At 41.6% G+C, this 15,649-nt stretch overlaps 1 protein-coding gene across 1 annotated transcript in view; it reads left to right on the top strand.

Annotated features, from left to right (window-relative positions):
- The window catches only part of SHLD2 (shieldin complex subunit 2), a 61,316-nt gene that overhangs the window by 37,408 nt on the left and 8,259 nt on the right, over positions 1 to 15,649 (top strand). The window contains exons 2-6 of the mRNA XM_053305253.1: positions 2,944 to 5,375; positions 7,165 to 7,272; positions 8,332 to 8,526; positions 9,555 to 9,689; positions 12,550 to 12,756. Coding sequence (XP_053161228.1) covers positions 3,854 to 5,375; positions 7,165 to 7,272; positions 8,332 to 8,526; positions 9,555 to 9,689; positions 12,550 to 12,756 — 2,167 coding nt within the window. The 5' untranslated portion in view covers positions 2,944 to 3,853. The remainder of the gene's footprint in view (positions 1 to 2,943; positions 5,376 to 7,164; positions 7,273 to 8,331; positions 8,527 to 9,554; positions 9,690 to 12,549; positions 12,757 to 15,649) is intronic.

Here is a 15,649-nt window from a genome sequence, read left to right as displayed (position 1 = left end):
GCTTCAGCATATACCTTAATTTTTTAGAAAAAACATTTAAAGGGACATTAAAGTGCATTTAAGATATGTTGTCTGATGGCAGAAAAGATAACCAACAGTTGTTTTCTAGAGTTTAAACAGCCGCATCTCAGCCATTTTATATCAGTTCTGCACCAGATTTGGAGGGGTGGTATTAATAATAATAAAGATTTTTTGTTAGTTGCTCCATAACAAATTGTTCTCTGGGTGGCTCACAACATAACTTGTCACTTATTGATGTCTGTGTTACTTACAACTTGTCACTTAGTTGACGTCTGCGAATGTTCAGGCAGTTTGGAGAGATGTTTTGATTTTATGAACAATAGAACGTTCATGGCTTATACTGGTAGAATGTTGAAACATCTCCTCATCTTAACGATACTGGCACTGCTGTTCTAGTATAATACAGTATACACCATGGGTGTCCAGAGGGGCAGGAGGGGGCAGTTGCCCGCCCCCCGATTGAGCCAGTTCCCATTGAATTCAATGAGGTATACTCCCAGGGTGGAGAGTATTGGATTGCTGACTTCCCCCACCCCGCCCCCATCCTGGAAAAAGACCTGCAGACACCCACGGTACACACATCAGGTGTACACAAGTCAGGGCGGGGGGCATTTTTTCTGTTCTGTGTTCTGAGCCCAACAAATTGTTTACTCTTGTCATTCCTTTGCCACTTTTGAACTCTAGAACTCAAAGGTAGCAAATTCCATCCTGTTGATAGTAGGTCAGTGCCTAAAATTGCATCATGTATTTTGTCAGACACTGTGCAACCTTTAATCTCTGCTTTGGCACTGCTCTTCTAACAGTACTTTATCTTTCCCAAAGTTTGTGATTCGCAATTACCTTGACTGATCTTTCTCTTTTGCTGAACTCGCTCTACTCTCATAGATTTTACTTGAATACCTTGGCTTTAGAATAGTTGGGTAATGCGGAACACTCTCCCTTTCTTTTCATCATCATCACCTTTCTTTTCTTTCATCCCTATAATCCCATTTTATTTCACTCATTGGTGGTTATTCACTTCTTTAGTTAAAACATAAAATACTGATTTGTTCTAGAGCTGAATTTGATCAACCAGTTGTGTGCCCTACTACTGTATAGTAGACAGTTACTTATCCATATTATATATGGATCACACTAGTATCAATTATTGTGCCAATAAATAATAAAAGCTTTCTGTGAGCCTAAAGCATCCATCCACAGAAGAGCCTCCCTTTTTACATCTCTGCACGAGTCCTTCCTCCGGCTTTTCAGTTGACTTCTGCTGCATTATTCTGCTTTGTCTTTTCATTGGGTATGATTGGATCATCCAGTCACTCCTGAAGTAGAGAAACAGCTAGGAATGTGCACAAACTGGTTCAGCACTCCTTTTATGGAGCGCTGAACTGGTTCAGCAGTCCAGCATTTGAGCCAGTTCAGAGGTGGGGGTCCTTTTAAGGGACAGGGAGGGTGCCCCTACCTTCACTGCCACTCCCCCCGCTGCCGCTGTGCCCCTGCCTTCCCCACCGCTGACATGTACGTGCCATGCACACCCGTGTTGACTTCCAGTATGATGCTGACCGGGGCTGCAGCAGCCCTGTGCCAGCGGTTTTGGTCACAGCTCTGGCAGCGGGGAAGCGGTGGGGAAGGTAGGGGCACCGTCCCTGCCCCTTAAGGGCCCCCTCCTCTCCCGGGAGATATCCCTAGAGACAGCCATATTGCCTGCTTTTAGGGGAGGCTGCTCAGAGTTTCTCTTCATGAGTCACTGCACTGTGCTTTCCTTCATCTAATCAAAGGCATGCCCTGGTTCAATCACTTTTTAAAAATTGGGAATGTAAATATAGTGAAATGTGCACAGAAATACAAGGAACGGGCTTTTCTGGGGGCAGGTTATTCTTAGAAACTCCAAAAGGCAAGAGTGAAGTGCACATAAAATGTTAATGGAAAACAAAAAGTGTCCCCCAGCTGTAGTTTGGGAAACACTTGTTTGTGGGCAGGGGTGTACATCAGCGTATAATCCAGCTAAAGGTAAATGCTTTTAAGTCCTAGTTATTTCATGGGGAAAGTTAAACATATTTATTTGCTTGTTTATTTAATCTGCTGTCCTTTCTTTTTTCCCATCATGGAAAAAGGCAGCATTTCCCATCAAGGCAGCATACAAGAGTGACTTGCTTTTAGTTAGTTTTGTAGCAGGGTTTGTTAGTGTTTAGGTGTCTTTTTTCAAGGATTGTTTAGTTTGCTGTTTTTAATTTGTCATTCATGGTCCTCAGGTCCCAGGACAAAATGTGATATAAAAAACAACAACCAATAAATAGTGCACAGGGTTTCAAGGCTGTCTTTTGCCCAAGTAAAGTAAAGTAAAGTTGTGCCGTCGGTGTCTACTCCTGGTGACCACAGAGCCCCGTGGTTGTCTTTGGTAGAATACAGGAGGGGTTTACCATTGCTATCTCCCACGCAGTATGAGATGATGCCTTTCAGCACCTTCCTATATAGCTGCTGCCCAATATAGGTGTTTTCTATAGTCTGGGAAACATACCAGCTGAGATTCAAACCAACAACCTGTAAGTTACTTCCCCGCTGCCCAGGTACTGTACTTTTATTCTCCTACATGGAAATTGATAGGCCAAGAACTTAATTTTGCTGAATCATGCTCTAACTGGGCAATATTGCCTTCATAACTGGATTCACTATAAAACATGTACCTAATATACAGCCTTCATTCACTCATATGCTTTTCTGAAAGGGTTTGGTGACATCTAATGGGCAACTAAGAATCTAAATTAACTATTTCTCTGATAAAATGGGAGGAAAGCATATTTATTGAAACCTGCTTGGAGTCCCTATTTTGGAAGAAAAGTTAAGTGTAAATAAATAATACATTCTTGTGTATATTTAAGAGTTTTCTTTTAACCCTCTCCCTTTTTTTTTCCCTTCTTTTTTTTGCAGCCAGATCAAACATCTGGAATTCTTATTGGAGATCTTGGGTTCCTGATTTCAAGTGGATGACCACAGTTCCACCAGTGTGTGTTTGCTGTCAATTCTGAAACCTCCGATGGCACCTTTGTACTCCTGTTTTAAACATTGCAGTTGATTAATGTGAAAATCAGACTCTTTCAGCATAGAAATACTATTTGAAAAAATTTATAAATTGTTTTCTTGGTAATTTCCTTGCATTCCTATTTCTTAACTGAGTATTTTATTAATAGTTTACAGACACAGTTAAGCTTTAGAACCAACATTAATGTATACTTAACATTTTTATGTGTCTGATTCCAATTAACCTTGTGTCCCTGATTCAATATGATTCTTCACTGGAGACACAAATATAATGAAAAACTTCCTTTAATAGTCCTATTTCTATTATCACTTTCATGTACTAAAGTAATAGAAATGACTGTCAGGACATTGTAATGCTCTAGGTTCTTTAAAACATACATTAAAATACACAACCAACTATTTCTAAGCTACAGACTTTCAAACTTTTTTAACGAATGTAAATAATAGTGTGTAGTATTTATTTACAAACAGAAAAACATAATAAGAATTTTTTGTAAACTGTTAGTATTTTAGAAATTAGGTTAAGGACTAATCTAATAGATGCTGGAAAATGTCTGAGAAAGGTATGGGTTTTAAACCAGTATACAGATAATAAAAAATTCAATACTATGAAATATTTCCCATCAAATTCAATATGGGACATTTTATGAAATATTAAGACTGCTCTACTTGAATGAATTATTTTGGAGATATTAAAAATGACATTTTAGGCACTAAATTTAAAATAATAGTAAAATATGAACTACTGTTTTTGTATAAAACTATATTTTCTCCATGATCAATTATCTGGAAGCAAAACATGTCTCAAATTCACATTTTCTTTGGTGCGCCCATCCTTCCAACTTCATTAAAGACATCAAAAGAAGATAAATTTTCAACTGCCACTGCTGAAACATGGAAGCAACTGAGAGTAAATACTTCATTTACTAAAGACACTTTTAACCTTTGCACTAAAAAATGTGGATATTCTGAACATGCAGAACATCTGGCATTAAATGATTCTGTATTGGATGTCCATTCCAAAGCACACTTTGAAAAAGGATGTGGGCTGGATGATAGGTTTTTGACAGAGCATGCAGCTGATGCTGAAAGTGTAAAATCCTCCAGCAAGAAAACTGAAGGGTTGGGCAACTTGACTGGCAACAACTGTGATATCTGTGGAGATACAAGCACAGATGACCATGTGAAGCATCATGTATATCAGCAGCTTCCCAACTATGTAGAAACTGATGAAAAACAAAGTAAACACCCTGAAATTGATGAAGTTGGTGCCAGTTGTGGGGTGGGTAACCACCTTGATGTTTTTTCACTGGTTTCTAGCAATGAAAATACCAAGAATATTAGCAGAGGGGTAACGTTTCTAGGACAGAATGATGACCCATCAGACTTCCAATGTAATCCTCACAAGTTACTGAGTCAACACTTGGAGATACATTGCCCACAAATAATAAAGGAATCAAAGACTGAAAATTCACTGGATGTATGCTCTAGCCTTGCAGTATCAGCAGACACTGAATTCCTTAGCATTCTGACATCAAGCCAAGTTGTTCTGCTTGCAGGAAGACATGCTGTAGACCAAAGTGAAATACAAAGCAACTCTGTAAAGGTGAAGGGAACGAAATTGGATGAATCTCATAGGGAACTTGTGGATCCACTTATTAAATTAAATGAAAATGGTGGTATGTGTCCTAATGTGACTGAGAGTCTTGCCTGCAATTTCTATGAAAGTTCTCTTGAACTGTTTGATTCAGATAGTGCTATGAAAGATAACTGCCTAACATCCCTGAAGAAAGAAACTAGTTTTCAGGAAAATGCAGGTATACCTACCAGCCTTTTGCATGCACCTGGTGACAAACTTAATAAGCTGTATATTGAACCATGGAAGAAAGGAATACTGTGCTCTCAAGAAGACAACTCTCTTAAAAGGCTTCAAATATCTGAGGATACCATACCTGAAGCTAACTATGCATTTGCAGACCAGCAACTATCAAAGAAAGCCAAGTTGATTTGTTCTCCAGATTGTCCTGTTCCACGAATGGAGCAACTGAGAATTTCATTGTTTAAAAAAGCTCAGAAACATCCATCATTGCTTAAAGATTGTTGCTGCAAAGCTCAAAAGTACAATGTCTTAGTTGCTGTACTACATCCTTGCCATATAAAAGAAATACAAATAAAATCAGGAACGAAAACATCCTCTAAAGTCCCTTTAGGGACAATTGTAGTTTTTGATCAATCAGAAATACAACGGAAGATTGTATTGTGGAGAAAAACTGCATTTTGGTCGCTTACAGTATTTCCTGGAGATATTGTACTATTCACAGGTGAGTGAAATTCTGTATTTGTTAAAACGGTTGTATTTTGATCTAAAGAAGAACATTGCATATGTTCCATTTTAGTTACCCTGCTGTTTAAACAATCCAGGACACTATTTTGAGAAAATTGTAGACACAAGTCAGAGGTCTGGTTCAGATGTTCAGAACTCTTCATATGGATTGCTGAACATAGTTTCATGAAGGAAATCATGTCTGACCTGGCGTAATCACATTGTTATGGCACCACTTGCTTGTGGAAATTCATGTGCATATGGCATCATATCCTGCTTTTCAGCCACCAGAAAATGATGCCCATCAACATTGTGCCAATTCAAACATGACAACTTCTAGGGGATTGTTTCACATAGAGTATTTTAGCTATATGGCCAATGTTATATACCAGTGATCTTTGGTGTGATCCGTTGTGCGTTCACATATATGGGTGATGCACCTGCCTGACTAATTGTTTATTAGGCCCATTACTTTGGTCAAAGCCAAATACTCAGCACAGCCCCCCTGCATGGCATAGTGGTGACCATTCCCATGGAGCAGTGATTCACTTTGCCTAGCACCAGTAGGACTCCTTGAAGAGAAACAGACCCTCTTGAGTCCCAGTGTCACCTTGGAAGGTGTGCATGCATCACTAGGAAGGACTGTACTTCCCAGTTCTCCATTCCACAATGACGCTTAACAAGGATTTGCTTCTCTTTAAGGAAGGGCCTCTCCAGTGCTGGGCAAAGCACAGTACTGTTTGGAGATCAGTGTGGTTGAAACATTATCATCATCATCATCATCATCATCATCATTTTATTATAGTTATATACTGCCTGATATGTGTATCTCTAGGTGGTGTACACAATTGATAACTCTCAAATTAAAGATGTTCCACCCAAGCAGCCCCTGCTTGAAAAATACTGAAGATCCTTGGTATATACTTTTCTGTTGACTCCTCAGATACAGTGTTAGGTTCAGTTTAGTATAACTGTATTTCTGGAGCACCCTGTCTTGTAATGTGTGCACACTATACATGTAGTTATAAAAAATATACTGATTGCTGTATCCAGAGAGGAAAGAGATCACTGTCCTGTCCCATCCTGCAGTTAAGATTTCAAAGGCCCATGAAACAGCTAGGAAGCACCTCTTCCTGAGCAGAATCCTGGGACAAATATAACTAATTATGTATTATGTTTTCTCTGTGCAGTAGCTACAGTTCTACAGTAGCTGTAGCATAGTCCTGTCCCCCCGACACACTCAGTTTGTGTTAGAACTTCATGTTGCATTAGTAACAAATGCTACTACCATAGTTTGCCGTGACATTGAATTGGCAAACACTGCTTAGTACGTACCCTTCAAATCAGAATCAAAAATCCTCTTCAAACCATGGTTTCCAATTTTGGTGCAAGTGAGAAGGAGGGAATATGTGTGCCTGCAAATTGTTTCCAGTGCTCAAAACCGTGGTCTGGACAATCATCCAGATAGGCTTGATTCAGTCTCAGGCCTTTTAATACATTCTTGGTTTTTGTCAGAACTGTACTTGCTTTTGACCTATTGTGAAGGCTCTCCTCAAATGGACCTCAAAGCCAGAAGCTGCCTACCAGTCCTGAAGGAAGACCTTCCATGTTAGCTCACTGACCTTTGCTGATTGAAACAGACTTCAGAACAAAGTCTAAAATTGTTCCCAAAGCCAGTACAACTCCTTGTTAGTTTTCAGTTTTCGAGCTGACGCAAGTCCCATTTTAAGTGGGACATGTCTGTATTTTTACTGTGACCTCGACTTCTGTTCTTCTCTTCATTGCAGATGTCACTATATATGAGAATCACTGGATTGGGGAGATTATGCTGCAATCAACATTTTCTAGCCAGTTATTGAATCTTGGAAGCTGCTCAACTATTAATCAGAATGAATGTGAGGATTAATAATTTGTATGGAAAGGTTTTTCCCCCTTTTAATGTTTTCTTTAGCAATGTTGTTATTATTTCCCCAACTTTGTCAAAATAGTTGTGTCATATCACTTCTTTTACTGCTCTTCATAATGTTCTTCCAAACAAATGAAGCAGAATAGATTATGTGAAGAGTAACCAGAATGTAGAAAATGTTCCTGGCCGGTTGGACTCCTAGGCCTTGTGGGCTAAGTGACATACCTATGACTGACCCCAGTTACTCAGTGTGAGAGACACACAAGTCTTGTATATACTTTGTCCCACCCATTCCTTGTTCCCCCTAGTAGCCTATCACCTAGCATAGATCCATCTGTACCCCGAGATCTTCCTTATGCTGCTAATCATACCACTCTTTCAGTTCAGATGTCAGGTTCAAGGAGATGTAAGCGAAACGGAGAACTGTAATGGGCTGTAGAGAGAAACAGAGAAGAAGCACCAAGGATGTTTTCTGCTGGGTAGAAAAAGATGTGAAACAGGCCACTGCGATAATACACCACCATTTTCCTAAATAAACGTACTCCATAACTGTGATAGTTGACACTTTCTAAAATATGGATCACAATGTCTTTATGTGACTTCTGAGATTTGTTTTAGTGAAACTGCATTATGTATATTTAAGAATGAATTTCTGAGTTAAGTGGTAGCAAGCATGAATTGTCCCCTTTGCTAAGCAGGTCCCACCCTAGTTTGCATTTGAATGGGAGACTATATGTGTGAGCCTTGTAAGATATTCCCCTTAGGAGATGGGTCCACTGTGTGAAGAGCACCTGCATGCTTGCATGCAGAGGGCTCCAAGTTCCCTCCCTGGCATCTCCAAGATAGGGCTGAGAGAGACTCCTGCCTGCATCTTTGGAGAAGTTACTGCCAGTCTGTAAACAATACTGAGCTAGATGGTCTGATTTGGTATATGAAAGCTGCCTATGTGTTAGTTATATTTGCAAATATTTTGGTCTAGAATTGTCACAAGCCAAATGCACAGCCCAAAATGCACAGAGGATTTTGACTATTATTCATTCTTCTCAAGTCTCCCATATAGTGGATGTTAATGTTCTTGAGGATTTGGTGGCATATGTGTCTTCAGAGCATGCCTATCTTCAAACCCTCCCCAAAAGGCAACCACAGACTCTGAACAACATACAACATGTTCTTCTAGATCAACTCAAGCCAAATATCTTGGTGCACGCCATAGTGAAAATTGTCAACATCACTGTGCTAACAGGTCAGTTGGCTTTCTAACCCTATTCTTCTTCACTGATTTTGTCCCCCCCAATTCATGTGCTGAAACTGGAAGGGTAGTGTGGGGTACAAGTGACTGAAGGGGAATTTCAAAGATAGAGCTGTGGCTACACATTTTTAAAGTGCAAGATTCAATGTTGAAAAGATGCTTCCCTTTTGCTAACTTCTCTGTGTGATGGAAAGCAATAACTAGGCAGTGTTTACTGGATGTAAAGGAAGCTGACCCATCACAGATAGCTGTACAGTATCGGACATTCCCTCCAATCTGTCACAAGGAGAAAGAAAGAACAGTTGATTCAGAGGGTGATACCTGAAATCTTTTTGCAGGTATCACCCTCTAATCTATTTTGCTTCAGATAAGAGAAAGATCATGAGCTGTTTTATTAACGTACCTGATGTTTCTTTACAAAAATGTGTTGATGCTGTTTTGCTGAGTGTTTATCTGATTCAACAAAGTACTTTACCTGTACCCAACCTAATTATATCAGTGAAGTGACTCACATGCCATGCAACAGAATACTTTAAAAATTGTGGGGACTTTCAAAGCAGCTTATGAACAGATATGGAGGTCTGCTATTCAAAGCGGGGGTGGGGTGGGGTGTCAGAAGACTACTGGGCATTCCAAAACCTCGAGTACCTCTTTGAAATGCAGCCTAAGTCAATATACAGATAAAGAATATTTAAAAATGTTATGTATTTGGATAAGATTTTCAGAAAATGCTGATCAACCATTTGGCTTCTACTGTTTCCTAACTATGATTCTTAACAGTTTGCTGGTCAATGACCAAATAAACTTATCTATCTTAACAGTTTTTGTTTTTTTTAAACTGACCATTTGATACGTTCCCATTAAGAAAAACATTCCTGGCTGAACCTGATGTTTGCTAAGGAGAAATCTTAAAGCCCCCCCCCCCCAACTTCATGCATATAAATTAGCTTTTAGGCAACTACTTTGGTTTTACCTCAACTCCCTGGTATTTTTATTTTCTTTGCTATCTGTATCTCTTTTAGAATGTACATATAGTTACAGAGGAGAAAGACAAAGAAAAATTATTCTAATAGTGGAACAAGTCAAGGATCAGCATTGTGCCTTGGTGCTTTGGGGATCTGTAGCAGCCTACTATCTTCAACTTCAAAGGAAAAGAGGTAAAAACAACTACTAGGCATTTTAACGTAATGTTTAATCAATTAGTTTGTGTCTGCCATAGGGCTGCAGAAAAGTGGGCAAGCATTATGTGATGCCTCTTATTTGACCCTTTCCTCCATTTTACGTTGAAACAACTGCTTTGTACTGTGTGGTAGGTCAAATGTTTGGTCAAAGCTTTTGACAAATGCTTGGTAAATCTTTCCAACATCATAATCTCACTCATTTTGCAATTGTTTCAACCTGTGTCCAAATAGAGCGATTTACCCGAATCTATGAAAGATTAAAAAAGATCTGTCAAAGAGCTGACTATTTTCTGAACACAAGGTCAACTCTTAAAATCATGTGTTTGTAATAGCAAATAGTTCTAAGAGGGTAAGCAAATTCAAGGAAATGTTTAATGGCAAAGCATGAACTACATTAAACTATGTTTAATAGCAAACTGCTAGGGATGTGCACGGAACCACGGAGCTACGGTCCGGCACTGGGGTGGGTGTTCCTTTAAGGGCGGGGGGAGGCTGTACTTACCCCTCCCGCCACTTTTCCCCAGCCGGCGCCCCTTTTTTTGTTAGCATTTGGGGTGGCAGGATACCTCCCTGCCGCCCCTTCCCCCTCTCGGCAGCAAAAGGCTTCAGCACGTGTGCAAAAGGCTTTCTGAAGCCTTTCACTGCCGAGAGGGGGAAGGGGCGGCAGGGAGGTATCCTGCCATCCCAAATGCTAACAAAAAAAGGCATGCCGGCTGGGGAAAAGCGGCGGGAGGGGTAAGTACACCCTCCCCCCGTCCTTAAAGGAACACCCCCTGCGGCGTTCGAACCGCCCTATGATCAGACTGGTCTGGAGGCCTGTAGAATGGCCTCCGGACCGGTCCGTGCACATCACTACAAACTACAGGCCCATTCGCACGTTATGATGAGTGTACACAGGGACAGATCTGTACACTGATACAGTCATTCACATGTTATGTTGAATACAGATACAGAAGTACACTTCCTGTCTGTACTGTGCATTAGAAGGGCCTGAATCCAGGTTCACTTTTAAAATGAACACAGGTATGGTCATTCACACAAACACATGTACAATTGTACAGACATCTGTACACTCGTACAGCATAATGTCTGAATCAGACTTACATGAAGTAGAAAGTTAAAAAGGTATAATCTTTATGAAATATAAAGGATAAAGCCATGAATATTAAAGGTTTTAATCAGAATGTTCTATTTATTTCAAGCTCTGTCTTTTTCCAATTTTATTTTTAAATCCAGCAACTGAGATACGTTGGTTGTTCCTTTTTCTGATAGAGCTTGCAACTTATTCTACACAGTGTTTTATGAGCAATTTGAATCCTCTACAAAAAAAATCTAACCATTATAGTTTAATATTAAATAACTATTTAGAGTTGAAGATAAGATTGTGTTCTCAACTATCCAAATATCCATCTTTTAAACAAACCTAAATGTTTGATCCTCAGGACCAGCCAGGATCAAGAGTTCACTTCATACCAGCCAAGGCTGTATGTCATATCATCTGAGCATCATGACTGACTCACATAAAGCAGCATATGATGGCCATTCACAGTACTGAGCAGAGGAAAACAGCTCAGCATGTGATGCTAATTTGTGCTAGGGATCGAAGCATTTACGTTGTATTCTTTAACATGTGGCAGTGTCATTTTGGACCTTTTTGGAAGATCAGATAGCAAGAAATTATGATTATGCACAAGACATTATAAATGATATCTTTAGAATCAATTCATATTTGTTGTAATCTAAGGATATCTTATTCAAGAGGCTAACTCAAAGTGCAGAAGCCACTGGATTGGATCCAGACATGGTGTGAGTGGAAGGAAGCTTGCAGAAAGGATTTTCCCACCCCCTCCTCTTTTGCAGCCCCACTTCTGAGAGTTTGAGATCCCTCGGGAATTGTGTGGATGTAAACCCCTCCTGTATTCTACCAAAGAAAACCACAGGGCTCTGTGGGCGCCAGGAGGCAAAAACGACTCGACAGCACACTTTACCTTTAAGGACTGCAAAGGAGGGGACAATTGGCCAAAACTGGGTGGAGGCCACCTTGTACAAGCTTCAAGAGTGGCTTTTATGGGGTGACAGGAGCGGAGGTTGGGTTGCCGCATGGAGGAAGGGCAAGAAAGTTCCATTCTGCAAGCTTCCTTCCACTCATACAAGTCTGGACCCAGCCCACTATATTTTATAGTACTATCTTCTGTTAGTGAGCCACTGTAGTATCTGGCAGAGAACTTGTGTAGTGTATATGACCTGTGTGCATTGAATGTTATGTATATGAGTTCTATGCAAAATTTACATCCACATGTATATGCCAGGTGGGCTAGGTGCATGCAGTGGGCAGGTAATCTCACTTTCTCCATTGTTCATAGCCTCAATCCAACAAGAAGCCTGTCCAAATCAGGCCAGTTTATGTGAAGTACTCTGTGAACATTCAAAGTATTACATAACTATTTTTTCCACAAACCTTTTAAAAAGCTATACATTAATTATATTACGTTTTTAAGTTGGGTGTGTTGTTGTCTCCTCTCTAGAGGATTGACCAGATCTCTGTTTAAACTTCAGAAAGTTTATATAAGTTTAAATATCACAGGAACCCAGACCACTCACAGTATCACTTAGACAAACCTTTTCAGATTCATAGCCATCTTTTAAAGCTGAAATGTCAAGCATCAGGGGTTGGTGGTTTTTTTGTCCTTTAAAAGATACCATCCTATCCAGTCTGTTCAACATGACTCAAGTTTTCTCTTCTCTGAAAGTACAGCAATCCATTCAAAGTAATGAAAACTTTCTACTAATATTAGTGGTATATCAGTGTTCACTGCTGCTGCTTCTTTTTGCTTAGATCACATATGGGACTTTAAGTATCTGTTCACAAAACACAGTCCTGTTTCTGGTGAACTTGAACTGCACACAACGCCATGGTCATCCTTTGAATGTCTCTTTGATGATGATAGAAGAGCTGTTGAGTTCAAAGAGAAGTTTGAAAAGGATGTCAAATCATTGATGAGAGTGAGCAGTCTCACTGCACATCTAGAAGAGAAGTGTTCTGGTGAGTTTCATTTGTATTTGGGGGTGGGGATCCTATTTCTTTAAATTTTTGCCAGTTTACAAGGGCTTGAGGACAGCTTTTTAAAAATAAAAACAAGGCACATACAATTCAAACAAAATACCCAGTTAAATGGAAGCTACCTTATATACCTGCATAATCTTAGTTACTGAATACCAGCTCAAAAGAGGAACATTTTACAGCTCTTCCAGAAAGACAGTTCATTAAGAGAAGAGAGTTCCACAAGTATGGAGCTGACATCAAGAATACCTCTTTATACAGCCTTACCTTTTCCCACAGCCCAAGGAGCTCATCCTTCATTGAATGGGTTGTGCACTGACCATGCTCCAAAGACAGGACCAAAATTGAACTGTAGGCGTGGCTAGCTTCCTGCCTGCAAGGCGCCAAACCCCAGTTCTGGTCCTGTCTTGCTCTGACTAGCAGGGCTGTGAAAGATCTCCTGCAATCCTTCATGTTTGTTCATATTTATTTTTCTGTGGCTAGCTTAGCATTTTCTTCCTTCTTCTTTCTCTCCCTTAGCATTGTGCCAGAGAGGGAAGGAAGTCGTATTAATTTCTTCTAAATTTATCTAAATTATCCTTTTATTTCATTCGGTCTCATTGGCCTGTACTTTCATTTTCCATTGCCATTTTGCAGTCTTCACATGCTGGAGCCCCTCTAGAGGGCTCCCTCTCGAAGAGTCCATTATCGGAGGCCAGAGGAAGGCCTCATGAAAAAGAGCCCCCTTCAGGGACAACTCAACCCTGCTCTCCCTCACCTAGCCAGGAGCAAGTTGCACACAAATCCCCAGCTGTCCACAGCAATGCTGTGGAGGCCTCTAGGAAGGCTCTTAAAAGGGCTAAAAAGAAGTCGAGGCATTTGGAGGAAAGCAATCAAGGCAGCAAACAAAAGAAACACCCTGTGCCCCATCGGCTGTTCAGCTAAGTGAGCGGCTGCCTCTCCAAGCGGTTTGTGAAGAGTGTGCTCCACGCCACTTGCTGGCTACAGAGGAAGAACCAGTGCTCCCACTTGAGTCTGGGCCCCCCACTCTTGCCTTCAGTGGCTGAAAATATTGAGCAGGCTGCTACCAAGCCGCCCCCCCGCCAAATAGCCAGTGGAAGCGCCTCACCAGCCCTCCGAGGATCTAGAGCTCCCCATGTGGCCAGTGCAGCCCTTGGAGGAGCCCACTGAGCTGGCGCTGCAAGCGCCAGACATTCCTCAGAAACTGCTGCCGCCGGAGCGCCTGCAGTCACCATTGCTGCTGCCAATCATGGGATGGGGAGCTCATTACAATGATCTGTTCACATAGGGCACATGGATTCCCCGCGAACAACAACACAACACAAATTGGTTAGAGCTTCGCCCTGTCCGTCTAGCCCTCATTCACTTTCTTCCCCATAGCCAGCTTACCAGCATTCTGGTCCACATGGACAACATTGCAACAAAGTCCTACATCAATTGCCACGGTGGCACCAGGTCCCGGGCCCTCATGACAGAGTCCAACCGGATATTTCAATGGGGAAGCCAGTAGTAGATCTGTTTGTGTCGACCCACAACCACCTCCTGCCACGGTTCTTCTCCCGCTTCTTCAAACCACAGGCAGAAGCAACAGATGCCCTGGCCACTCGACATTCTGTACACTTTCCCCCCGACAGAGATCATCGGCAAGCTCCTCAAAAGATTCTGCAACATAGGGTCAGAACTTCTGCTCGTAGCCCCCTTTTGGTCCCAGAGACCTTGGTTCTCTGAGCTACAGACCCTGTCGGTCGTCTTCCCTGGTGTTTTCCTCCCCACCGGGACTTTCTCACCCAGGGGCCCATTCTTCACCCAGAACTCCAGTGGTTCCAACTCTCCATCTGGAAATTGAGTGCAGTGTCCTAGCCCATAAGGGTTATTGCTAGGCAGTCCAAGACACCATTCTGGCCTCCAGGCGTTCTTCCACAAATCAAATCTACCAGGCGTCCTGGGCAGCATCTTCAAGGTGAGTGCGCAGAAAATGGCTTAACCCTCTGCGTGCCAGGATTCCCGAGATGATGGCGTTCCTACAGAAGGGTCTGGATATTGGTCTCCATCCTAGCACCTTGAGACGTCAAGTCTCAGTGCTCTCTTCAGTTCATCACCTGAATTCACAGAATGCCTCATCCCTACATCCCCACCTTCGCCATTTCCTCCGTGGGTCTATTAACTTACTCCCTCCCACGATTAACAGATTCCCCTCCTAGAACCTGAAAAAAGTACTCATTGCCCTCACCAAAGAACCATTTGAACCATTGGCGGACATCTCTCTGAAGCTTCTCTCCCTCAAAGTACTGTTTTTGGTTGCCATAACTTCCACCCATAGGGTCTCGGAACTTGGGGCCCTTTCATTCCATAAAGAACTTTGCCTTTTTCAACCTGATGGCGTTATCCTCAAACCTGACCTTACCTTTGTGCCCAAGGTCAACTCCGCCTTTCACCTCTTCCAGGATATAGTACTTTCCGCCTTTTGCCCATCCCTGGTTCACTCCAAAGAACATCTTTGGCATAATTTGGATGTCCAACTAATGTTTCACATCTACATCCAGAGGACTTGGGCGATCCGCCATTTGGACTCACTTTTCATCTCTTTCCAACAGTCTTCTCTGTGGACAAAGGCCTCTAAGAATACCCTCGCTAGCTGGATCCAGTCTTGTATCTCCTTGGCCTACGCCCTCAGCCTATCTGTACCGAGAGGCATTACAGCACATTCCACTCACAGTGCCACTACCTCAGCCACCTTCTCTGCCAGTGCTCCCCTCCCAGAAATCTGCAAGGCAGCTACGTGGTCTTCTATCACACAGTTTATCAAACACTACAAAATTTTCCTCTTTTCACTCTGCTCAAGCTGCCCTGGGCAGAACTGTTCTCCAACAAGTAG

Source organism: Hemicordylus capensis, chromosome 3 (assembly GCF_027244095.1).
Source record: "Hemicordylus capensis ecotype Gifberg chromosome 3, rHemCap1.1.pri, whole genome shotgun sequence".
Classification (NCBI taxonomy): domain Eukaryota; kingdom Metazoa; phylum Chordata; class Lepidosauria; order Squamata; family Cordylidae; genus Hemicordylus; species Hemicordylus capensis.
The sequence above is the reverse complement of the archived record's forward strand: the minus strand, read 5'-3'. Positions and strand labels throughout refer to the sequence as shown.